Source organism: Mustela lutreola, chromosome 10 (genome assembly GCF_030435805.1).
Source record: "Mustela lutreola isolate mMusLut2 chromosome 10, mMusLut2.pri, whole genome shotgun sequence".
Taxonomy (NCBI): Eukaryota; Metazoa; Chordata; class Mammalia; order Carnivora; family Mustelidae; genus Mustela; species Mustela lutreola.
The window spans coordinates 39,701,386-39,728,514 of NC_081299.1; the positions used below are offsets into that span (position 1 = coordinate 39,701,386).

A 27,129-nucleotide genomic window follows, 5' to 3' on the forward strand; every position below is an offset into this window, starting at 1 on the left:
GCTCTTTGCTGCATTAATTAGTAACAAAAAATTAGATGGTCTGTAATACCTTCAAAAGGGATATCTTTACAAAAAGTTTGGATTGATATTCAAGTTACACTGAGTAAAAAGTGATCTGAAGTGGATATGAGGGTTTGGAATCACTCCCAATAAACCTTTCAGAGTAATGGGATACCAGTTTGGATTTTAACTTAAGTTCGAGGAGCAGGAATAAAGAAGTGTTCACTGCTCTGCCTCCATGGGGGCTCCTGTCTTGTGGGGGTAACAGACATGCAATGGACCAACTCTAATGCAATGGGATAGAGCAGTCTTAGGGATGCAGGGGCTCCCACTGGTTTGGGGTGGAGGGGTGGGAAGAAGGAAGCTGTGTGAGGTTTGAGCAGGAGAAGGACCTGGACAAAGTAAAGTTCCAAGAAGGCTCTTCTGGCAGTGGTGTGTCACTTGGGGTGTTTGACAGATGAAACCAGCGGTTTGCAGGCTGAAGGTGTTTGTTGTCATCCTTAGACACTGGTTTTCATGAGATTTTTAGGAAATTTTTACTCATTTTAAAAGCAAGGCATGCTTATTTATAAATAATTTGAAGAATGCATTATCATATAATGAAGGCAGTATCAGCCATTCCCAACTCAATCCTGTAAACAATGTTTTTATCTATGTCCTTCCTTTTGTCATTGCATTACAGGTTTAAAAATGATTTTGTGTCATGTCTTTTTCTAATAATTGCATTAAACTATTCTTCAATTTATAAAAATGTGACTTTAAAGAAAGCATTCCCAGATCACAACTCTTGTGCAGACTGGGGGTGTAGGTGAGTTCAGGACTGGAGCAGGGATGAGGGGACAAAAGGCTGCCTCTGCCATGCAGCGTGAACCCAGGAGGGTTGGCAGGCAGTCAGGAGAGGCGCCGTGAGAGTAGGAAGGGGGCTTGATCACAAGGCCACAGCCCAGCTCCAGAGGGAGCAGGACTAGAGAAGGGGAAGGTGTGAGTGAGGGCTTTTTCGGAAGGAAAAAACTTCCTTCTCTGGGAAGGAGAACAAACGGAGTTCCTGTATTCTGGCATCTCTGTGCCATAATGCCTCTTAGCCATTTCTCCATCCTCGCTTTATTCTTCTAATAAGTGCTTACGGTGCCTCCAGGGGATCTCTCCACACTGGAGTTTTGCAGGGTCCAGTCTGCCCCTCCCGCCTCTTCATCTTGCCAAGGGTCATCAGAGCACTGCCCCTCCCTCACCCCGCCATCCACCTGCCTTGCTAAAGGCCTTTGTTCCGCTGAAGCATCTTTTCTTTGCACTCGGCATAAGCAATTATTTCTCCTATCACTGCTCTTAATGCTTCCTGGAGAGTTAGCAGATCATTTTTTGCTGACGGGTAACACCCCACCCAGAAATGATAGACTGCCTCCCTCAGTCTTATTAATAATAAAAAGGCACTTTTCTCTCCTCCCCCATGACAGCTATAGTCAGAACAGTGTGGGAGCACTGCCCTGCCAAGGTCAGCAAGGGAGACTGGATCACTGAATCCCCAAGGAGCCAAGAGAGGGCACACATCCACCGCAGTGGAAACTGGACACCCGTTTACCCCCCATTGTACTGGGCTGCTCATTCTCTCCTGTGAGAGCTTGTTTGCCTGCTCTGCTTCTCAGAGCCCTGCTAACTTCATCTGGGTGAATAATTTCAGATACCGGTGTAGGAGTTTGAAGGATTGACCTAGCGCATCCCTGTTCTCTCTGCCCAGTGAGGTTGTTATAATTCCAGTATCTTAAAGGTCGTCCACTGTGTCCTGGGTCTGGATTACAAAAGCAAATCAGGTGTGGGTTGAGAGGACACGTAGGTTTTCAGAAGTGTGTGGAATGGGGCTTGGGGGCTTGAGTTGTCTACAAGTGTGAAAGAAACCATCAGGGGGTGTGAGCTGCCTTAGAAAAGCCAGCTCACCTTGGCTGTGTTAGGAGAATTGTGGATTCCAGATTCCAGGAATCCACTCTGGTCAACTGTCCTTCGTGTCTGTGCCCCATTCTCAGCTTTACGTTTTAAAGAGACACTCTAAGGGTTGTGCAGAGGCAAACGGGGAAGATGGCCAAGATGATGCTGCACTCCCAGGTTCATCCACCGTGGTTGCTTCTCTGTTCTTACGGGAAAAGAAGTCTGCAGGGACTCTGAAGTGCAATTCTGTATTTCAAGAATCCGGAAAGAGAGCCCGTGCAGCTCTCAGGATAGAACATTTGCCTTGGGTGGTAGTGAGTCTCTGACTGTCAGAGACATTCAGATGGAGTAATTGGGGATGATGTAGGAGAGATTCCTATACCACACTGGGGTCTGACCCTTGAGCTCTGAGATTCTGTATTTTTGTGTGATTTCTGGGCTTCAGACTCTTCTGTCCAGTAAAGCAGCCACCAGCTACATATGACTTTTTAAATTTGAATTTAAATTAATTAAAATTAAGTAAAATGAAAAGTTCTGTTCCTCAGTCATGCTGGGTATATTGGAAGTGTTCAGTAGCCACATGTAGCTAGTGGCCACCATCAAACACCTCAGATCTAGAACATTTTCGTGATCCCAGAAAGTTCTACTGCACAGCGCTGGCCTGAAACATCAGTGGCTGTGGGGAATAAAGAATCTCTTCTCCGTGACTATCATGAAGCCCCAGGGCAAATCAGCTGGCCTGTCAAAGATCATAGAGCCAATCCCACTTCCCTTCACCTTTGTTGTCCATTTGAAAGAGCACTGAGTTACGATGAAGAATCAGTCAAGTCCTAGTTCTGTCAAAAACCACCAGGATGACCTTGGGTGACTTACTTTTTTACTTCCCTGGATGCATTTCCTCATCTGCAAAATGGTGTCTTCCAGCTCTAACAATCTAACTAATAAAATATTATAGCGTGATCTTGTCAGCTTGGTAAATTTCCAGGGAAAGTAGCCATTTGTGCCAAGCACACAGCTTTTATTTCACTGTCCACATTAGCCTGACATAGTGGAAAGATCCCAGATCTTGGAGTAATATCCAGCTTTGTCTTAGTTCGGCTGTGTGACCTTGGACAAGTACTTCATCTCACTGAGCCAGAGTATGTCATCTAGAAAATGGAACAAATAATGTCTCACTTCTGGGTCCTCATAGTTTAAAGTTTATAGTCGGTTGCCCAAGTGAATAGGGCAAAAGTGAATAGGGTTATCCCTGGGTGAAAGTTACATGAGAGGGGAAGTCTGTTTCCTATCTGCATGTTTTAGAGATGTACATGCTTCAAAGATGCTTTTTAAAAATGTAAGGAAAGAGCTTTGAGTCTTGTTAAGCCTCAGGCACCATATATAGAGGCTTGTATAGTGGGAAGTATAACGCACCTCCCAGGTGGCTTCAGTCACCTTATCAGTCTAACAGAGAGCAAGTCAGGAGGTGCAGTTTAGTGAGAAGACTGAGTGTCTTCATCTCTGAGACCAGCTCTTCCACCAATCAGCCCATGAAACCTTTAACACATCTCTACTTTCTGGGGGCCACTAGACAGACGGCGAGATCCTTCTACTAAGTAAGACCGCTTGGTAATTTGATGGACTTCGTTAAAGCTGTAGGCATATGAACAGATCACTACACCATTTTTTTAAAAGAAGTGTTTTTCCAGCCTACTGTATGCCAGATACCCTCCTAATACTCTTGGATATTCTTAAACTCCATGATGGAGGTATTGTGATAGCTGCGGCCATGGAAATGTATACCATCTATAGAGTTCAAGGAGACAGCAGTCCTCTTGGAGGAGGCGGTATTCAGACAGGGTCTGTATGGATGGGCAGGGGTTCGCTTTGATATGATGGTGAGCAAATAGCAAAAACAAAGACAGAAGTAGAGACGTGAAGTGCATATTCAGAAGACTGACCTTTTTAATTTGAACTGTGGTGCAGAGTGCACGGAGCATTAGCAGGTGGTGAGAAGTCCAGATCTCGGAGGGCCTTGAATGCTCAAATGAAGCATTCGATCATTATCACAAGGTGCTAGAGAACCACTGAAGGTTTTGAGCAGGAAGAAGTGGTACCATCGGGGCTCATTAGAAATATTACCGTCGGGTCTTGCCCCTGGTAAAAGAATATCGTGTATCAGGTGACAGGTGGAGGAAAGTATGAGGAATGGGGCCACATAAGCAGACACCTGTTCTGCCTGTGGGCAGGGCAGCAGCCATAGGCACAGGGGTAAGCTGATCCTCATAATCAAAGCTGTTGTTTCTAGGAAACAGCTGGCTTCTTTCTTCTCTCCCTGCTCCTGGAGGTGGGATCAGAGGTACCTGCAAGGGTTTGCTCCTCGAAGGCCCTGGCAGCGCCAGAGTCTGTTCTCTGCTGCCATTCTCCTGGGCTCTTTGGAATGACTATCCCCCCTGGGATTCATATGCTCTGGGGAGTTTGTGCTCAGTCTGAGAGGAAGGTGTTACAACACATTGGGGAAAATCTGCAGCCTGATCTTCTGAAATGATAGGTCTCTGTGTCTGTCTCCTCTGCTAGACTCATAGTTCTACATGTCAAGGACTGTTGTATTCATCTCTATACTCCCAGAATCTCATGTAAGACCATAGCAGTTACAGCAAAGCTGCTATTTATTGAGCACTATCTGTGTGCCAGGCATAATGCCTAGAAACCGTTTTTTTTTTTTTTAAAGATTTGTTTATTTATTTGAGAGACAGAGACAGAGAGAGGGGGTTGAGGGGCAGAGAGAGGGGGAGAGAGAGAATCTCAAGCAGACTCCCTGCTGAGCACAGAGCCTGGACACGGGGCTTGATATCATGACCCTGAAATTAAATATCAAGTGCTTAACTGACTGAGCCACCCAGGCTCCCCATAGTGCCTAGAAATGTTATATGCTTTAGCTTGTTTATTTTGTGTTTTTATAATTTTCTTACTATGTTATGTTAGTCACCATACAATATATCATTAGTTTTGATGTAGTGGTCCATGATTCATTGCTTGTATATAACATATTTGCATTAGCTTGTTTAATGCTCCAAGTGCTCTGTTAGAAATCTTCTAAACTATGTTACTCAGGTGATACATATCGGAAAAGTTAAGTTACTTTCCCCAAGATTACACCGCTAGTAAGCAGTCAGGATTTAAATTCCTATCTTTCTAGCCCCACAGCCCTGGCTCTTGACCTTTCTCTCTTTTCAGAATTCCAGAATAGATGCTCAGTGTCAGTTAAAGTAACATAACCAAGAACTTCCTTGGAGTGGCCAGTCTCAAAATACAGTTGCCTGATGCTCTAACTAGCACCTATCAGTGAGAGAAACCCACGGGATAAAGGGTGATTCAGACAGAAGGGTGCCCCTAGTGTGTGCAGCTAAAATAGAAATTGGAGAAGGATGGAAGCTGTAGAAGAGACACATTTGAATTCAGTAGACGGATGAGCTTACCCATAATCAGGGATGGCTAGTGATGGGGCAAGACACCTCATGAAGCAGTAAGCTTCCTGTGTAACATAGAAGGCAGGTGGCTAGCTGCCTACGATCTCACCTAGAAATTTTGAGGCCACTTTTGGTACCGAGTTTCTGTAAAGTGGATTTCAAGGAGAGTGCTTTCTGCTGGGATCACCAATGACACCTGTCACCTATATTTCTGCTTACCATGAGCCACAGTTGTAGAGATTAGCAGTTTTGTGAATAGAATGCCTAGCCCATGAAAACATCCAGTCAATGAGATCCTTCTTATAATTCGAAGGGGTCTAACAAGTGATGGCCTTGTCTTCTACATCCTAGCTATAAACCAGTTGAGAAGTAAGACAAAAAAGAAGAGCGTATTAAATCCTAAGGTCACCTTTATTACGGATTACACCCAAGATGGATTTCCTGAACACAATGGGCTTCCTGACACAGAATCCCACACTTTGACAGATTGACAGCCCCTGTCACAGGTGCTATGGACACCACAGTCCTCCCCATATGGGAGCAGAACCTACTCACATAGTACAGAGCCTGAAACAGAAAGTGGCTGCCAGAAGGGAGGAGGCAGGCAGCAGCTGAGGCTCCTGTGCCCATCGCCCTTACCAAAGCCTGGCCAAATGTCTTCCCCTAGAGAGGAGGTGGTCACGGGGCACAGAGAGGCCTAGAGTACTACTCCAAGGGCTCCCTGCACGTGGAAGCTAACACTGGGAGCTGGAGTGTTCCTTGCCAGGAACAGCCCTCTGTACGGTACTCATTTAATTGCTCCCTTCCTTACTGGATCATGGTTGAAGCAGAAGTACCCAGCAGGGGACCTGCCCCCAGGAAGTGTCCTGGAAGGGGAGGAATGAATGAACTCTTGTCTTCTAGTGCCAGTATTTAACTAATGAAACACCTTCCCAAGGCAAAGAAGGATGCCTTTTCTTATCTTACCAGCCTCCCAGCACCCAAAACCAAGCCTTTACCGTGCTTTCCAAGCCCTCTCCCTTTTCTGTACCGTGGCAGGTAAGACAGGAGGTGAAGGGTTGCCAGAGGACTTGGGAAACGCTTTTCCCTAGGCTGTGCTGTTCCTCCCACCCTGCCCAGGCCGATCCCTGGCTGTGAGCTGGGGTGTGGGGGAGGAGCATCGTTTCTGCTGCCCCGTTAGTGACGAATGCCAGTGCCACCTTGGTGAGAATCACCGACAGCAGCCTTAAGAAGTCACTTTGGAAAATGGAAAGTACTTCGTGGAAACTGGGAAGTACAGTGGAATCTGTAGGAATGTGCTCAAAGAAATTCATGGCAGTGAAGTAGTAAAGGATGACCCAAACTCCACCAGGCTGATGGAAGAGGACAGTGGTGCCTCTATAGCTGCTCACTGGTGGTATCCCAGATGTTTGCTTGTGTGGTAAAATTGTAAGATGTGTCCCAATGGGGGCTAGAGTCCCACACTGCCCCATGAAAGCCCATAGTACATACCACATAATAATATGTACTAAATAACTGCTAAATTCTAGGAATGCACTATACACATTAAATCTATTATCTCAATTCTTTACAATAACTTACCGAAAGAAAATCATCCCCCTTTATACGAGTAAAGAAACTGAGATTTATTAAGATCAAATTACTTGCCCAAGGTCACAGCTAATGAGTGCCAGAGCCAGTCCACAGTCAGGGCTCATAAACTCCACACTGTACTGTCACTCTTGCAGAGGGTCGAGGTTAGGGTAAGCCTGCGGAGATGGAGAGTTTGGAGAGACTACATATCTTTTTTTATATATATAATATATTTTTTTAAGATTTATTTATTGGACAGAGATCACAAGTAGGCAGAGAAGCAGGCAGAGGGCGGGGGTTGGGGGGGAGCAGGCTCCCTGCCAAGCAGAGAGCCCAATGCGGTGCTCTATCCCAGGACCCTGAGATCATGACCTGAGCTGAAGGCAGAGGCTTAACCCACTGAGCCACCCAGGCACCCTGAGACTACCTATCTTTTGCCAAGATCATTTGTAAAGTCACCTGCCTCTGGACCATACTTACCTAGAGAGAGAGGAGTAGCTTCCCCACTCCCAGCTCTTTCTGAGCTCCAGAGCAAGATCAGTGCCGGCCTAGAAATGCCAGTCTTGTCTTCAGAAATCCGGGATGAATGAATTGAACAGGATCCTGATGGTCTGAGGCCTGGGATTCTCTAGGGCTCTGCCTTCAGCATTGGAAGCCCTGGGCTCCAGGCCACTAGTTTAGTGGAGTGAACAAACCAGCAAAGACTGGCTGGCTGTCTGCCGGTGCTAGCAGTGCACCATTTTTGAGAAATGTTTCAGCACAATGACATGCGTGACACCTGTAGTCACTTGGAATTTCATAAATGAATGAGGACACTTGAGGTGTGCAAATACCAGGATGAGCATTTGGATAATAAATTTAGAAAGATCCCTTTTCTGTCATTTTTGCCCACACCCACTTCTACAGATTTCCTGGACAGGGCAGGGGACTAAGTGACTTAAGACTCCAAGTCAAGGAGAAAAAGTAAGCGGGAGTTAGGTTTGGTGAATGTTCAAAGTGCTGCTGTTCACCTTTGGGACTTGTTATTGCTCTGTGACTGTGATCTGTGGCAGTAATTCTCCCTGGATGAGGTTTGGGGAAATGGTTTTGTTCTGTCATTGACTCTCCAGTGCCAGCTCCTTTTCCTAGCAGGTCTGTCTCCAGCCCACCCCCTCCCCCAGCTCTGGCTGCCCAGACCATTGGCTGTCAAGGTCATTACTCTCCATTGCGCATTTATTGGGTATCAAAGAGGCACTGCACTAAGCTCTTGACCTTCATCATCTTATTTGTCCTTGGAGAGCTATCACTAGGCCGCCATTACCTGACCCCAACCTACACCTGTCTCACCACCAATCTCATCTCAGCTCTGTCTTCTTCCTGGCCCTTTTAACCCTTAATTAAAAGGAATATTAGTCTCCCCTTCTCAGTGTTCCAGTCCCAGTGATATAGCCCTAAAAGAGAACACATCTTGGGGCATTGTGATAATTGGCCAATAAGAGTATTTCTTGTATTTGACTCATGTTTATTTGGTGCCTCCTGTGTGTTGTCTCTTGTCCCCATTGGACTTGGAAATCCTTTAGGGCAAGAGACCACTCTTTTTTCTTGCTTATTATGCATCCCCAGCACACAGCACTGCGCCTGGTTGATAGTAGATCCTTGGGAAATGTTTGCTTAGAGAAGGCCTCTGGGTGATGTCTAGTCATAGAACAGTCTTCTCTCAGTCCTTCCAATCTCAGATACTGGGGAATAGGAAAACTGTCCCTTAGCTCTTAGCTTAATAGGGAAACCCAGCTATGATTCTGAATGCATGAGTCTATGATTCTATGATTAACTCTTGTTGATCCCCCTAAGTGGAGGAATCCAAGTTGCAGTTAGCCCCAAAGAGTCATTAAGGACCACATCATTCATTATATTCTGTGTGTTCATTTATTCTTTCCGTAGGTGTTGAACATCCTGCAGGTATCAGGCTCTGTGCTCGGAGCTAGAGCCACAAAAATGAACAAGACACACACATACACACACACACACACCATGACCACAAGGAGATCAGCAAATTAGATGATCAGGAGACTAGATAGAAAGATGGTGACTCAAGGTCCGAACAGGTTAAGCAAGTACCATGGGTGCAGTTCACTGAGAGCCCTACTAGGAGGAGGTAGGATCAGGGAAAGCTGCCTAGAGAAGATGGCATTGGAGCTGGGCCTTAAAGGAGAATAGGATCAGGGCCTGAGAAAGTAAGTGGAAAAATTTTCCCCACAAGCAAGGACATAGAAGTAGGAGGGTATGTTTTAGGGCAGCGCAAATGTCATTCAGATAATTAATTTGTCTAATAATTGGCACTGGTGAGATAGGGGTAACTCTCATTACCATGAACATATCACTACAACATTCTTATTTCCTTCCCCCTACTGCTCCCTTCTCATGCCTGAAAAACAGTTCTGCTGGGTTATAACCTGAAAGACTTTGTTCCTGAAAGGATGGGGTAGGAGAGCCTTGTGTGGAGTGATGCTCTGTGCACGCAGTCACATGAAACTCAGCCCCCACTCCCCAGCTACCAGCCACGTAAAAGTCCCTTTGCATGTCAGCCCTGTGCTGGGAAGGAGCTTACAGAGGCCATCCCTGAGTTACTGGAAGAGGTAGATACTGCAGATAGGCCGACTCACTCCATCAGCAGGAGGAGACCAGTGAGCCAGATTTGTCATTCACATCATTTTATCTGTTGAGTCAACATCTATTTTTCAGTGTGGAATCCATAAAGGGACTCGGCATCTCAGTCCTTGAGAGGGAAAGAGTGCCAAGGGTGAGGTGTCTGCTCAGCATTCACTCCCCTTTGCTAGATCCACCACCAGACCCACTGCTCAAGGTTTAGTTCTTAATGCCAAGGGTCTAGTTTAACACGTACGCTTTCTTATGTACACACGTTTGTGTGTGTGTGTGTGCAGAACACATGCACACACCCCTGTAGTCTTAGCAGGACTTGTAAATTGGTTATATGGATTAAATAAAACTCCCAACTGAAAAATGCTAAGCCATATAGGTCCCTTCCTGTCCAACATTGTCAGATGTGCTCTGAAATGACTGTTTTCATCATCTATTCTGAGCCATAACTGCCCCAGAAATAGCTTTAGCAGGAAAGTGCTTTTGTTAGACTAGCTGTAAATTATATTTCAAATGTCTGATGTTGTTTTCTTAAAAAATAAATAAATAAGTAAATGAAAGTCTAAAATTAATGACTGCTGGGGTTTGCTTTGCTTATGTGTACTGCTACAGATTTGGCTTCTTGCAGATGGAATTTCAGATCTGTTTACACTTCTGTGTTAGCTTTTTGGGGGAAAAAAAGCAGTTGAGAGATCTGGGAGGACAAATTTACAAAGTCGAACTTATTATAACCATTCGTGAGGCTCGCTTCTTTCTCCCCCTGCCCTCTCCTGCTCTCCTTTCTACCCCCTGCCCTCATTTTGTTGATTGTGGTTTTATCTGCTCCTGCTCCAAGTTAGACGGCAACTGGTTCTTGCAGATGTTATGACAAGGTCACAGATCCGGTTTCACAAGCAGATGTTCACGAAGCCCCGTTTCACCAGCACTTTGTCATTCAGCGAGAGCAGACCTTGTGGGAGCAGATTGGAACAACACAAAGGAGGGGACATAAAAAATCTTGCAGAGAACCTGATCACTTTAATGTGTTGAAAACGAAGGGCTGGGAGGGTGGGGGGGGCGGTGGCAAGGAGAGAAATCTGCAGAGCAGAATTTCTTGGAGGTTTTTTTTTTTTTTTTTGGTTTATTCAAAGATTATTATGTGTTGGATACAGTAAATCATCTATACACCCACATCCAGGAGGTAAATCTTCAGAACTCCATGCGTGGGTAGTTCTGCATTTAACAGCTGCCATACAGTAGCTATTTTGTTCTGCACTTAGAGACCCTTATCTGTGCATTTGTTTTAAGTTATAGTCAACTCTCCTTTTGTTCCTCTATTGCTGTTCTCCTGATTCTCACTACTAGTACAAGAGGAGCTAAGACTCTGAACTACTGAGTTATTTAAACTGACACCATGAGTTAGAATGATAGACGAGGGACTGCCATCTCAGTTAGACGAGGGACTGCCATCTCAGTTGTTGACTCAGCCTCTACTTGGAGGGTGTTGCTATAATGGATTTAGCTCCTCTTGCCTTTTCCTAGGTCTCATATGCCCGTCCAAGCTCTGCCTCAATCAGGGATGCTAACCTCTACGTTAGCGGCCTTCCCAAAACCATGACCCAGAAGGAACTGGAGCAGCTTTTCTCGCAGTATGGCCGTATCATCACCTCTCGAATCCTGGTTGATCAAGTCACAGGTTAAGTGTTTCTTTGTCATTTCTTTCCTTGTGTCTCAATGCCACAGCCAGTGCCCTGTGACCCAAAGGAGCAGAGAGATAATGGTTGCTTAGGGTAAAAGATATGGGTCATGCGTAGACAGGGTTTTGACTTAGGAGAAAGACTCTGATCAATCAAATGCCCACATTTAAAATGGGCCGCCTTAGGAGGTAGATCTCCATCATGGGAACAGTTCCAGCAGCAGCTAACCTGGTTGGCAGGGCTGTAGAGAGGATTTGGGCATCAGGTTGTGAGTGGGACTGAATGACCTTCAAAGTCTCTTTCAACCCTCAACCAAGTAACATTACTTTTGTATGTGGAAAGAACCCATCTTAGAGCTCCGGTACCAATGATAGCGTTAGAGAGCTAGAGGGAATCTCACGCTGCCTCATTCCCCACATGAGAAAAGAGTGGTCCAAAGTGAGGGATCTGACTTCTGCCCAGGTAGTTAGTAGCAGTGCAGGGACATGAAGCCAGGGCCCGGGACTGTGGTACTTTGTCCATCATTAAGAAAGGTAACCACCACCTCTCAGTAAGAAACGTAAGCTACCCTGGGTTGCGTTTTTAATGATAACATGTTTTCACCTATTCCACATTAGATCCAATTTAAAACACCACCCCACCCCCCAGAGAGTTTAGTGTCTGTTTATCATCCAGCTCGTGTGACAAACCCTTGCTGAAGCCAGCTCTGCCCCCAGACACTGTTCAGAGGGACACTGGGGTCCAGGGATGAAGGAGACACAGTCCTGCCCTTGCAGGACTCCAGTGTGATGCGTGCCTGCAAAAGGCTCTCCTGTGTCCCCCGGGAGCTCAGGAGGAGGTGTACTGTGCCTGGCAGGGGATTGGTGTGAGGGCTGCATCAAGGAGGTGACGTTTGAGCAGGGTTTGGGAGGATGACTTGCAGTTATCTGGCACAAAGGAGGGATAGAGAATTCTAGATGGGTAGGATATATCCTATAGAATAGGTGGAGAGGATATATCGTAAGGCATGGAGCTGAGGAAGAACACAGCCGGTTCAAGGAATATGTGGCAGTTCAAGTATGGCTGGCCTGAGGCTCAACAGGGAACTTGGAGCCACCTCATCAGGGGCACTGAAAGCCAGGCTAAGAAGTCTGACTTCATCTGTGTGCAACATGGAGCCACGGAAGGGGTGTTTGGTGTGTGGGCTTTGTTACTCTGTGTGTGGAATGTGGGACCATGAGGAACAGGAACCATACACAAGGTAAAAAATTGAAAAGTTATGAAAAATGGATAAAGAGTATTTTTAAAAGGTGCCCTTTTAGTAGTCAGAGTCTGCTTGGCAAACAAATTATGTAGTCGCTAGGTGTGGGGGGCACATTATAGGACTAGAAACTGGACAGTGGGTGATGGGCTACAGCAACTAGAGGGAGACAGGGACTGAGCAGGCCGGTGGTAGAGGCTGGAATGAATGTGAGAGGTGCCTGTGTTCTGTGGGTGGGAGTCACCTGTCCAGAGCCATGATGGCAGAAACACAGGCAGATGGGTTTTGATGGATGAGAGAGATACAGGGAGCCAGGCTCAGCCCTGGCTCCCTCAGTGGGCTGACTCCCCACAGAATCTCTCTGGGGCCCAGCCCATCTCTTCCCAGGGGTGTTTACCAGTTTGGTTTGTTCACTCTTTACGAAGGCCCTTTCTCTTTCCTCAGGAGTGTCCAGAGGGGTGGGATTCATCCGATTTGATAAGAGAATCGAGGCAGAAGAAGCCATCAAAGGGCTGAATGGCCAGAAGCCCAGCGGTGCTACGGAACCGATTACTGTGAAGTTTGCCAACAACCCCAGCCAGAAGTCCAGCCAGGCCCTGCTGTCCCAGCTCTACCAGTCCCCCAACCGGCGCTACCCTGGCCCGCTTCACCACCAAGCCCAGAGGTTCAGGTAGGCACACCCACGGGGAAAGGACCCTGCTACAGGAGTACAGAGCTGGGCGAGGGCCAGGAAAACCCACAACCCTGAAAGATGGGGCAAGAGTAAGAACCTCAGCCCGCAGGTTCACACACCCCACTGGGCCTCAGTTTCCACTGCTGTAACATGAAATGGTTGGACCAGATGCTCTTCCAAACCCCCTTTCAACTTACCAATGTGAGTGTGGTTAACCTCCATCAATCCAGATAAAAGAAAATTCCTATATTTAACCAAACCAGAAGGTTCTGTTCATCCCCAATAGTAGGCACATTCAACAGCTTAGACTTAAGGCTGAGGGAGTGGCTTTTACTAAAGTCAAAGGCATGTGTAGCCCAGGAGGCAGATCCTTGCCAGGGAGAGTGGTCTGGCCTGTCCTCCTTTCTTCTGCATAGGTACTCTCTTTTGTGTTAACTTCACTCTGACCAGATTCTGGGAAATAAGAAGGAAGATTTTCCTAAGCCTTATTAGTGTTTCCTTCAGGCACCCAACCCTCTCAGTACAATGGGCACTTCCCTTCTCCTGGGACATTTCTGAAAGGCAGGTTTCACTCTGTGAGGGCAGTCCAAAGCTGATTGCCTTTATTGTAGGAGAGAGAAGAACATTCTTGACCTACCCATAAGAATTCTAAATAATTCTTTTATTCCATCCATGTGCCCTTTAATGAAAGGGTTTTTTTTTCTTCTTTTCAAACATCACATGGAAAGATAGTAGACTCTCCATCTGGCCATGAAGAGGAGGAAAATCAGCCTCAGTAGTGTCCTCCCATATCCTGGGAATTTGAACGGGTTAATGATTTCATGAAGAGTCCAAGTCATCTAATTTTTATTTTGTGTGAGCGCACATGCAGTATTTATGTAAAAAGCCTTTCCAGCAGGCTTCTAATGGTGGAAACTATGGTTACTACTGCCCCATGGTGTGAATAGCTTGTCCCCAAGTAAAATACTGAACATGAGGGAGATTATAACATAATGGCAGTTTACGAGGCGGAGCTTTCAGGTTGTAAATAATAAGCTAATTGTAAAAAAAAAAATCTTAACCCCCAAACTCCTCCTTCCCCAAAAAATGTGTGTGGTAAGATTTAGTTAATGTAGCTAGACTAAGAGAAAAGATCCATTCTGATATGCATTGTACATGCACGTGTGTTCCTTTCATTCTCAAGTTTAATTGCACTAAAAGGTGAATTGTAATAAAAGGTGAACAACTTAAGAAGCTGCCCCCTTTTAACAACTTCACACACAATATAAAATGAAATCCACACACATGTTCTCAGAGGAGGGGGGAGTGGAATTAATTCAGACCTTGAAAGAAAGGGAGCTTCATTAGACACTTGCTTTAAACTCTAGCATTGACCTGAACATGAATTACTCATGGTTGGAGGCAGAAAAGGGGGAAACTACCAGTGGATAGACTCCTAAGCATTGGGGAAAGTTGTTGAGCTTTTCTTCTTTGAAAATGGAGCATTCTTATTAATAGTTCCATTGAGCAATCTTGCCATCTGTGAGGCATTAACCCAGAGACCCTCCTTCTCTTTGCAGGCTGGACAATTTGCTTAATATGGCCTATGGCGTAAAGAGGTAATTAAAACTCCACAGATTGCCAGATGTCCGTGTTGGCACAGACTGGGGCTAGAAATTTTTTTTTTTAATTCACTAACTTTACTTTTTTTTTTTTTTTAATTCTTCCTTTTTCCTCCACCAGCATGTCAAATTCTTAATTTTAATTTCAGACCTCAGTTGGTTTTGTTTCTTTTAGGGCACACAAAGTGTGTTTGTGTGTTTCACTTTTTCTTTTATTTACAGGTGGGCTTCTCCTATGGTTCAGGTGCCACAGCTACCAAGCCCTTGATAATCTGGTTCCCTGGACAGCTCCCCTTAAGGGAGAAGGCTCCTACTCTTTGCCAGCTGATTTTGCAAACTTGCAGAGCAACTGTTTTGCATTAGCAATGCCAAGATTCAGTTAAGAGGGCAGATTCCAGCAAATCAAAATTAGAACATTTTGCTAATCGTGGTTAACAATCTTATGATTATCAGTGGATAAATTAGATTTTGGACTGGCCACAGCATGAGTAAACGTGTGGATGACCTGCTGACCTCACCCCCACCTCCGTGTGCATTTCAGGGCACAGCCTGAGAACGAAGTGTATCTGTGTGCACCTCAACCAGGGGTTTCTTTTGTTACAGGTTTTAGCAGTTATTATAAATCCTCCCTTGGTTATACACGTATTGTGTTTTACACTTGTGGTTTCTTTCATGGAAAGCCTTTCTGGGGGATTGGGGGATCAGAGAATCAAGGTTTGTGGGGCTCTCTGAATGCAGTCACAAGAGTGATCCAGACCTAGTGTGAAAGCTGAGTCTTGGGAAGTTGAGTGTGTTCTGCCACTGTGTCCATGAGATTCCCATATGTGCTTTTGATAAGCTCCACTGAGCTGCTAGGGACACAGCATCTTCATCATCCTGCTCAGTAGAGCTGCACGCTTTAATTCCACTTCCCACAGTCAGGCAAAGAGATGTGGTTTTTAATAGTCCCAGTTACACTCCCCGTACGAGGCAGTGCTCTCAGCACTTGCCACGCATGGTAAGTACCCCAAGTCTGGAAACCCACACACAGTGGCAGAAGTTGCTGTCCTGCTGGCTTTGCTAGCCGAGCGCCAGCCTCCCCAGTCTCCAGCCTGGCACCAGTGAGGATAATTGGGAATTACTTCCATGTGTTGGGCATACTGCTTGCCTCTTCCCACTCCCGCTCTTCCATTTTTCCCACCTCTGGCCTCTGGTCCCGTCTACCTTCAGGGAGGCAGCTCCACGTGTGGAGTGATGCTTACATGCGCTGAGGCCACGGAAGGCACAGGTGCAGCCTCAGAGCAAACATCACTAGTTGATAAGAGCATTTTCTTTTCCTATTAGACCCAGATTTGGGTCCAGACTCCTTCCTACCAAAGCCCTCCAGTCTCAACTAGAGTTGAGACTCTGTTTGAAACCTCTTTGCTGGCTCCTGACTTTGGCCTTCAGATAAATACCTCGCTGTTCTCTACCTTTAAATGAAAGGAATGAGTTCACTCAGTTGGAGGAGAGAAGGTTGAGAAGACAGTCTTGAGAAATAATGCAAATCATAGACATGGATTTGCCCTCCTAAGAATCCTTACCACCATGTGTTTTGGTTCTATTATTTGTTTTTAAGCAAGAGAGAAATTTGACTTAGTGAATAATGCCAAAATTAGTACCTATTGAGTTGTTATGGTTAGCATATCTTTACCCGCCCTTTGATTATCTAAATTCTAGTTAGATGCAGAACTGTTCTTTCCTAGGACTTTCAAATCTCCAAGAATTAGTTGCTGATTTTTAAAATGTCCTAAGGACTCCTGGTCGGGTCAGTCAGTGAAGCGTCTGACTCTTGATTTTGGCCCAGGTCATAACCTCAGGGTTGTGAAATTGAGCCCTGCATTGGGCTACACTCTGGGCGTGGAGCCTGCTTGGGATTCTCTGTCTCCCTCCCCACCTCTGAAACCAAAAACCAAACCAAAATGACAACCAAAAGTCCTAGGTAACACTTTATCCCATCCTCTCTCCAGTTTTTGCTTCCTCTCCTCCTCCCTTTTTTGAGAAATAAAAACCGAAGCCCAACCACGTGAAAACCAAGACAGTAGTCAATGGATAGGGCCCAAATGCCTGTATATATTTGGTATAAAACAAAATGCTAACAAATATTTTTCTGCTATCGGCACTGGTAACCTAACCCAATGCATCCATTATGAATCACACGTAGATATATTTTATCAGACCGTGAATAGACTCTGAAGAGTTGTTTTTTTTTTTTTTTCAAGATAACAGGAAAACTGAGATTTCAAAGCCAAATACAAAAGTAGTTGTAATAGGGTAAATAACAGTTTTCAGCTTTTCTAATTTAAGACAAATAAATGCACAAATGACTTGAAATCTCACTCCTGTGATGCTTAGAAATGAAGATAGTATATTTTATATATCACATTATATAATTATATATATTATTATAAGCTTTATAATGATGCTTAGAAATTCCAGATAATATAGCATCAAGGAGTGATATGTCTTTAGTATTCTTGCTTGGGGATTTTTGGGGGAACTCCTTTGAATAAATGCTAAATGAAACATGAGGCATCCATCTGATTAATAACAAGGTATGTCTGTTCATTCTCATGTGTTTCTCTCCTCAAAATATCAAGAGATTTTGGCAACAATAAGTCAGGGGACTGCAAAGATGGTAGACTTGAGCACTCCTAGGGCCATCCCCTAATCTGCCTTCAAGAATAAATAAAATCTCCCAAGCACTGATACCCACCAATGTTATTCACTTATACAGTCAATGAGTATTTATTGAGTATTTTCTATGTGTCACTGCCTGTGATAGTCCCATACGTGCCTCACTGAATAAATAAGTAGAGCAACAGGATGAATAATATAGAGCCGCTCCTCCCAAGAGGTTACTGTCTGCTGTGGTGGGGTGGGAGGTTAAGGGTCAGGGTGGGATATCCTATGGTAGAAGTATCCTGTGGTAGAAGTGGGATAGAGCCTTGCTCTGGGATTTCCTTACAGTTATTAGGAATTGATCTAGCCTTTTTCTTGGCATATATGGGCCTTAGTCAGTTTAGCCATTCCATTCAGAAAAAATACCAGAGACATTAGTTTTTGCATTTTGGTTTTTAAACCCTGAAGACTCTCCTGCAAACACACTCACTCAGCCCTCTGCCCCCATGTCTGTGTCTGTGCATCTGTGTGTTATCCGTGGTCAGACTGATGTCTGGACCAGTCCCCCCTTCTACCTGTCCCCCCAGGTTCTCCCCAATCACCATTGACGGGATGACAAGCCTTGTGGGAATGAACATCCCTGGTCACACGGGAACAGGCTGGTGCATCTTTGTCTACAACCTGTCCCCTGATTCCGACGAGAGTGTCCTCTGGCAGCTCTTTGGTCCCTTCGGCGCAGTGAACAACGTCAAGGTCATCCGCGACTTCAACACCAACAAGTGCAAGGGATTCGGCTTTGTCACCATGACCAACTATGATGAGGCAGCCATGGCCATTGCCAGCCTCAACGGGTACCGCCTAGGAGACCGAGTGTTGCAAGTTTCCTTTAAAACCAACAAAGCCCACAAGTCCTGAATTTCCCATCCTTACTTATTAAAATATATATATAAATATATACGAACAAAACACACGTGCGCACACACACACATACACACGCACACACACACACAAAAGAGAGAGAAACAAACTTTTTGAGGCTTATATTCAACCATGGACTTTATAAGCCAGTGTTGCCTAAGTATTAAAACATTGGATTATCCTGAGGTGTACCAGGAAAGGATTTTATAATGCTTAGAAAAAAAGAAAAAAAATACAAAAAAAAAAACCTTTGATGCATTGAATGTTCTTTCATAGCTGTCGTTGTTGAATATAATATACATAGATAGCGATGTGCAGGGATTTTAACCCAGCCAGCTAACTTTACTACCTTCCTTGAAGGTGGGTCTTTTTAAGATGACCATTCGCTCATTTGAAGAAGAAAAACAAAAAACAAAAAAAAAAATAATAATAATAATAAAAATAAAACAATTTTTACAAAGTAATGGGATTCAAAGAAAGAAAAAAAAGATTTTTCTTTTTTGTCAAAAAAGTTGATCCAATCCGATTGGTAAAAACCCCCCACACAAATTAAAGAGGAATAATAAAAATTGCAAAAATGAAAAAAAAAAACTTTTGCAAATTTTTTTATTTTTCCTTTTTTCTTTTATATCATGTGAACTAAAAACAGTCTTCTGTTAGGGGATGGGGGTAAAGGGGGATACCTGATGACATTAACAATTTAATAACATTAACATTGTTGCCAAAGAGGTGGTCTCTTTGCTGAAAATGGGTTTCAAGAAAAATCTATTTTTATAAAATATAAAGAATTTTTACAAGAGAATCTGGATTTGAGAAAAAAATATTTTGACTGGCTAATTTAGGGGAAATTGACAACTTTGTCGCGTTCATACTGCACTGGTAACTTTTTAGAGATCAAGATGTGTGTTTTAAACTGGATTCGTAGACTGTTTTTTGAAGGATGGGCTATAAACAGATGATCTTCATATCTTTTCATAGCATGTAATAATAATAAAAAAATTATTAATTACTAGGGGAAAGGAGTGTTCGTTCTACCCAGGGTACCACAGTTCCCCACAGTCAAAACCCAAAAGCAAGGAGATGAGTTGAAAGACAGTTTTTCTTTAAGTCATCAGTATGGGATGTCAGCAGAACAAAAATTAAAAAGATTAATTTTCCTTTTGATCTAAAACTTCCTTAGTTTGAGCAGTAGGTGCTACGAAATTATTTACATATCTTAGTATCATAGTTAAATGTAATGTGTTTAGGAGAGGAAAACAAAAGATACATTTGCTTTAAATTCATTAAGGAATTTTCAAATTCACTTTGTAGCCCATGCTGATAGAACTGGGCTGTGTTGGTACATTTGAAACACTGTTTATGTTGCTTGAAACACTTATTTATTTAATCGCCGATGTGATGATGCCTATGGCCGAGATCAAATATAGCTAGATTGGCTAGACTACTTATTTGTTTACTTAAACTATGGGAAGAAGCATATTATTGTGTCATTCTGTTGTGTGTGTATGTGTATATACAATATAAATATATATATATAAAGTTATTTTTTCTTTGGGTTAATTTATTATAAGTTGTAACACTTGGCTAGTTTTGTTTGTATATGTCTTAAAATGTTTTCTTATGATATTTAAGTGACAGTTAAAGAAGTATCAAGGTAACTTGTGTAGAACTATTGTTTGATATATTGTCATGTTTGTTGTGAATATTTTTTCTTACTGCACAGTAGAAAAATAAAAACAACTGGGTCTTTATTTTAATGTAATTCAGATTGGGGAAAACAAAACAGAGCTAAGGGAACAAAATGACTGAGGGAGCATTCTCCCGCGTCCAGTGCACTGATCATTTTAGTATGTTTGTGCTTTGTACGGTTATATATTTAAAACAAAAACAAAACAAAAAAATACAAGGGTTCATGCTCTTCCCTGGGTAATAGAAACAGTTACTCGCTATGCATAATCTAGTTGATAGTTAAATTTGCTATTGCTTTTCTTGTCTTGTTATATAAAATCTTTTCAATACAAGTTTAGTCTTAATGGTAATAAAACGTTATGGTTATTTATAACTTGTGCTTATTTTGTGCGTTTTTTCCCATGCTGAACCCACTAAGTGCATGTAGACAGAACTGTTGTTTTCACACTGAGGAGGCAAACTTTGTAGTAGTAGTCGTAGTGGTAGACAGGTAACGAAAACCAAGGCTGCATCATAGACTCCTCCTTTAAATTTTTTTTCTGTTTTTTTTTCCTCTTTTCGGTTTTGAAAAAATAAAAATAAACCACCAGATTTCAGTTCAGAGAACACTCGTTCAACATTCAGGGAAAACTTTTTACATCACCTGCTATGAATGAACGCAGTTTGCTGGCAAAGTTTTGATGCATTTGCTAAGCATTAGTGGGAAAGGCATGCCAAAATCTCTTCTCTATAATGTGTTCACTCTTGGGGGAAAAAAAAAGGAAAAAAAATCTTAGGACCAGGCAGTTGTATACTTTAGTTATAATGAATGACTTCATGTTAATCTTGCTAGTTTAGATGATTTCTGAGGGAAAGTATTGTAAATGTTTTTTTTTTTCATAATCTTGTTGTGTTTGAATTATTTGTACTTTATCTGTCCAGACAATAAATGAAAGTGTGTAGAATGGATTTGAGCTTCCCAGATTTTTAAATGTGTTCATTCAAACTTTTTTTTGTAGCATCTTCAGATTTCCCCAATAATTTTATCATTAAACAAATGCAAAAAAAAAAAAAAAAAGATAGTGTAAAATTGTGTTTTGCAACTTAGACCATTCTCTCAAAGTCAATTCAGTATTCAAAAGTCATTGCCCTAGTCCCATACAACAAAAAGTTGAGCTTCAGCCACCAGTATCTACATCATCTGGGAGCTTGTTAAAATGCAGAATCTCAGGCTAAATGCAAATCTATATTTAACCAGATCCCCAGGTGAATCACTGGTACTTTAAAGTGAGGAACACACTACCCTGATTGATAACAAGCTGGCACATTTGACATTATGTTTGGCCTTAGGATACATTAGTGTCTGTTATTCATTTATGAACGTATCTGTGACTTATTCCGAAGAAAGGAAGTCACTATTTGCAAAGCATCTATTGCCAGGCTGTGTGGTGTCCTCTACATTCTCTCACTTTCTTCTCCAGCAATCTGGGAGAAGTGGATGGCACTATCCTCATTTCACAGATGGCAAGACTGAGGCACAATGAGATTAAGTAACTTGAAACAGATAGCAAGTTTCCAGCTGGGATTTGAATCCCAGTCTGATTCTACTGCCCAGCACCTCAGCCTTGAGAGTGGAGAGTTTGAGCAGTATTAAGGAACAGACCATTTGCCTTGGAAATGACAGCTAAACAGAAAGGTCACCTTTTTATTTTAGCATTCATTCTTGCATAGAAGTTAGCAAATATTTGACTTTCTTACCTTTGAATAGGAACCCTAAGTAAAGGACTTATGCAGTGTATTAAAAAACACGGATTTTGAAACTAATAATTAGTTTCAGAAGTAGAGTTCAGTGATTCATCAGTCTTATATTACACCCAGTGCTCATTATATCACATGCCCTCCTTGATGTCCATCACCCAGTTACCCATCTTCCCACTCCCACAAATTATCTGTTTTGTGTGAAAAACATTAGTCTTACACCTTGACTGGTTAAGTTTACTACTAAAAATAAAAAATCTGCTTTGATGCCACCATAGGAGATGTTATCTTTATCTTACACTTACTTTGCAGGTAAACAAAAAAATTTACAGAAGTTTATCTTCTTTTAATTGACTCAGTTTAAAATAATCATCTTTGTTTTGTTAGTAACACAAAAGTAGCTTTTAAAGAAGAATATATTTTTATTAAATGTAATCATCCTTTCAAATAATAACCTGTGAATTTCCTACTTCTCTTGCCTATGAAAATAAGACATTGGCTTTTTGTTTTTATATGATGCTTTTGAAGGTTTTAATTTCAGACCATACTGTGGGGGACTATATTATAAATTCTAAAAAACATAAAATAAAAAAGCATTATAATTAAAAAAAAAAAAAAAAAAAACACGGATTTTAAGCTCAACTGAGAGGGGCGACAAAATGCCTAAGGTATCATGAAGTCATATTAAAATATGCCCTGAACTTTACAGATGAGCTATTTAGTGATTTCCTGATACGATCACTCATTGATGATCTACTGTCTGTCTTTCATTTCCATTTTCTCACTAATTGAAAATTCATATTACCCCATAAACCATCACCATCCATAAACTGACACTTGCAGAAGAAATGCTCCCACTGAGCCAGATGAAGGAATGGTCAGATTCTCTCCCATTTCTCATTAGCCCCCTTTTTTATTCTTATATTAAATTACCTCAATGGTTGGGATAATTAAATTCAGGGCAAAGAATGGAATTTAATTAACCAAGCTAAATATTAAAACTAAGTCAGCCTGAACTTCACATAGTTGAACTTAAAGGTTCTTATTTTAGTTTTATTTGAAGACAAGCCCCTATGTTCCTTTTCTGGGGGGAGGGAAAAAAAAAGGATAAACTTATAGCTGCCTCCAGGACTAACAGAGCTTCACCAACGAGTATATAAGGGTCTAAAAATATTACCGCTCAACCTACAAGAGTTATCACTAATGATCACCACCCCTGATCCTTAAAGGTGGTGTTTCAGTGCAGTTTAAACAAATGGATACATTATTTTCTGGACTATTAGAAGCTGGTGGAATCTTACCAGTTCATAGAGTCATTCCTCAGCTTCCAACAGATATAGCCTGAAAGTTTCGTAAATGGCTGTAGGTGTTTAAATAAATCTGTAGAATATTCCTAACAGTCCATTCTACATACACTCTCTCGGTAACACTTCCCAACATCAGCATAACATGTCTGCCTAATATCCAATAAAAAATTCATCTTGCTGTGAGTATAAGCCTGTTACCTTAAATCTCCAGGCAAAACAGTATATAGTTTCTGTAGGTGTTTGTGGAAAAGTTTTAACAAATCACAAGAATACAGAGATTATTACATTTCTTTAAGGTATAGGTACATTGTGTTTTGCTTGGATGAAAAATTGCATGCCAGGGAAGGCTGAAGGCATTTACTTAGTGTTATTTCTGTCAAACTGATAGGAAGAAAAGAATACAAAAAAGTGCTTGTGTCTGTAACCATCCCACATCATCACCACCAGCATCAAAATGACCTGCATCTGACAGAGAAGATCAAAGAGTGACCAAATGTTAGTTGCAGCCAAGAAAATTGTATCAATTTGGCTCCTGTTTAAATTTCTTTCATCAAGATCAGTCATTATTTGTTCATTTATAAATAAAACATTCAAATCCCAGAGAACAACATTTAAGAGAACATTTGAAACTCACAAAGTCTCATGGGGCCCCTAGGCAGTCAGTATTTGTGTCTAGCTACTTTAACCTTGTCAAAATTTGGCACTTAATCGCCCTGGAAACTGTTCTTCAAACTGTTTTGCCCTTACCTTCTGTAGGCTCTGTGTGTTCTGTTCTTTAACAGACATACACATGCAAACATATAGAGGTGAGCAATTGTACCACTGAATAGGAAATGGGGTGTTTTACTTTCACTTGCATATTCAAAAATCATACCTGTGTTTTCTAAATGGAAGAGTCATTAAAATCTTAATTTGAGGCCATCCTGCCTGGATCCATTCCACAGCCTTAAGAAGAGCTCATGGAACACAGCTGTATAATATCCCTCCACCCTCCACTGCCTTTGTTCTCCTGGAGAATAATAAAAGGAAATTATATTTTATTTCCATGAGCTAAAATCAAGTTTTAATATTGTCCAAAAATGACTCGTACCATTCCTTTATCTTATTAGCTTTTTGGCATATTAAGTAATAAGATAATTTCTCATGGTACAGTATTTATGTAAGAATCATATTTCTCTCTGTGCAGATCACTTACAGAAGTGTCTGTTAACAGGAGAGAATGATGCATAATCGGCACTTAAGATTAAAATAGACCTGAGAACATAAAAGTGTTCCTTCAATTAAAGGAATAGCATTTCTTTGGTCTCATCTTTTTTGTTTCTGCGGCAGAATGAAAACTGGCTTAAAATCACCCAACCCCAGGCTAATTACAGGAAGGTTTCCCTATGCAAGTCCGGCTTAATCTGCTAGTGGTTCAAATGCAAAGTAGACTCACATGCCCCTCCAGAAAACCATGTAATTATTTTAAACAGTTTCCACCAAAGTCTTGAGGTTTAAGAGATTATTTCTAGAAAAAGCACTAGCATTTATTATCTATCCAATATGCCAGGCACTATACATTTAGCATCTGGTCCTTCTACCAACTCAGGAGTATCATTCTCCTTTTACATAGAGCAAAAAGAGACTCAGAGAAATTTGTTATCTTGTACAAGCAGGTAGGTGGTAAAAATAGAATTCAAACCCAGGTCTGCCTGACCCCAAAGCTCCCAGTTATACCACCCTGGCTATAAGTCAGTTCTATCATAATTAGAGCCAAAACAATTACCAAATTGTCCTTCCTTCAATTAAAGGTAGAGATGAGTCCTGTTATGTAAGGAACAAGGGAAACAACATTAATGCATTGTGCCTGGGGCTAATCCCCGAATCTTTCATGGAAAAACAGATCCAACAATGTTAGTTTACAAACAGACTGGCAAGGAAAAACTAAAAATGAAAGTTTTTAAATACTGATGAGCTTTTTTTTAAAATTTTTTTATTTTTTATAAACATATATTTTTATCCCCAGGGGTACAGGTCTGTGAATCACCAGGTTTACACACTTCACAGCACTCACCAAAGCACATACCCTCCCCAATGTCCATAATCCCACCCCCTTCTCCCAAACCCCCTCCCCCCAGCAACCCTCAGTTTGTTTTGTGAGATTAAGAGTCACTTATGGTTTGTCTGATGAGCATTTTTAAACAGGGTTTTAACAGGGTTTTTTTAAACCCTGTTTAAAAATGAAGATTTCATGAACAAGTCTATTTAAACCACAAAAAGTCAGTAAGGTAGAAAGGAGTTGAGGATAGGACCATAAGGTAAGAAACATTTACCAGCCAACTCAGCCGCCTGTGTAACTGGCCCTCCAAGTTTCCCTACAAGACGAAGGCATTGTATGAAGAGTATCACCATGATGAGACCTCCTATTACTATCTATATTGCCTCCAAATCCTTAGAACATTTCTAGGAGGCACATAGTATAATCCCTGCTTTACATCTGACAAAACAGGCTCAGAGACATTAAATATCTTACCCAAGGTGTTAACAGCATGTCACAAAATTGGAATTTATACCCATGTTGGCTGACTCCAATGCATTGTCTTTCCACTAAACCACACCAATGGCCTTTCAGTGTGATACTACCATTTGTTGCGCACCCACAAACCTCTGAGGTGGCAGGCCCGGGGTGGGAAACCCAGCCTAAGCCTTGTCTGTATTAAAATCTGTACTCTGGACACCTGCCACATGCCAGGCACTGAGTTCAGGGACATGGTGATAAATAAACATATTCAGCACTTTTTTTCTTCAGCCTGTTTAGTGCATGGCACTGTGCATGGATAATGATAGGAAACAAACAAGCAAAAGTAAGGAAATTTAGACTTTTGTAACAAAGACAAGGTACATGAAACAACTTGTTAGTCATGCCAGGTAGTTTCTGTGCTGGGAAGAGAATTACAGGAAATTTTGAAAATCTGTAGGGAGTGAAATAATATTTTGGTACCCAGAACAGAAGGAGAGCATGGCCTGTTAGAAGGACAACAAGTCTAGTGAAAGAAAGTTCTAGGTTTGGATCCCTAGGTAAATCATTTCATGTCTCTGAGATTTCTGGTCCAATAAGTATGAGTGATAAAACATGTCAAGTTCCTGGCCCTTGATGAAGAGTAGTTGACCCTTGAACAACATGGGTCCTGGGGCACCAACCACCATGGTCAAAAATCCATATATAATTTCTGACTTCCCATGAACTTAAGAACTAATAGCCTGTGTTAACCAGAAGTCTTAATGACAACACACAGTCAATTAACACATATTTTGTATGTTACATGTGTTATCTACTGTATTATTACAATAAAATGAACCAGAGAAAGGAAAATGTTAAGAAAATTATAAGGAAAAGAAAATATGGTGCTATAAAACAAACAAACCCATGTATAAGTGGACACTCACAGTTCAAACTTATGCTGTTCAAGGGTCAACAGGAGTAGGGAAAAAACTGTAGCCAGAAAGATTCCCAAAGGTAAGGATCTTAGGCCAGACCCTTTGCCAGGGGAAGTGGGTTTGGCAGGTGCTGGTGGATATAAAGAACAAAGAAACCTCAAGGAAGTAGGCAGTAGTAGGATGCATGTGAGAAAAAGCACTTGGAAATCTCACTCAGTCTCGTGGAATTTGACCTTCTCTTAAAATACCACAGTAACTCCAACCACGTGCTATCAGCGGCTCTAAATGCCCGCCAGAAACCATAAACCCTGTTGGTGTCTCCTCTGGTGCCTGGCCATTCCAGTGACTCTTGCCATTTCAACTCCTCGCTATAAATCTTCCATGTTGTCCCTTTACCAACAGTCCAATTCTCCGTAAACAAACAGTTCCAATTCCAGAGAGAAGGACGGTGTTGGCCCTGGTTAGCTGGCATTCACAGGCTGCTGGCACCATTAATTCTCCTTCTTACGGACCAACCCAGTCCTAATAGCTAAGCCAGGGCTGACGTCATAGCTATGCACCATGGCCCACTGGCAAAGTTAGGTTGGGGGAGCTGCCCCAAGCAAGGGCTTGGGGCAAGGCAGGCAGCTTGAGCAGCTCAGGAGTACAGTGAGAAG

General features: G+C 42.3%; 1 protein-coding gene across 5 annotated transcripts in view; it reads left to right on the plus strand.

The window, feature by feature from the left end:
* The window catches only part of ELAVL4 (ELAV like RNA binding protein 4), a 143,623-nt gene extending 122,663 nt beyond the window's left edge, over positions 1-20,960 (plus strand). For 4 of the 5 annotated variants that reach the window (XM_059137441.1, XM_059137442.1, XM_059137440.1 and 1 more), the window contains 4 exons: positions 11,097-11,250; positions 12,936-13,161; positions 14,724-14,762; positions 17,951-20,960. In XM_059137441.1, the coding sequence (XP_058993424.1) occupies positions 11,097-11,250; positions 12,936-13,161; positions 14,724-14,762; positions 17,951-18,320 (789 nt within the window). In that variant the 3' untranslated portion in view covers positions 18,321-20,960. The remainder of the gene's footprint in view (positions 1-11,096; positions 11,251-12,935; positions 13,162-14,723; positions 14,763-17,950) is intronic. The other variant, XM_059137444.1, reaches the window with a different exon arrangement.
* Positions 20,961-27,129: the final 6,169 nt, after the last annotated feature.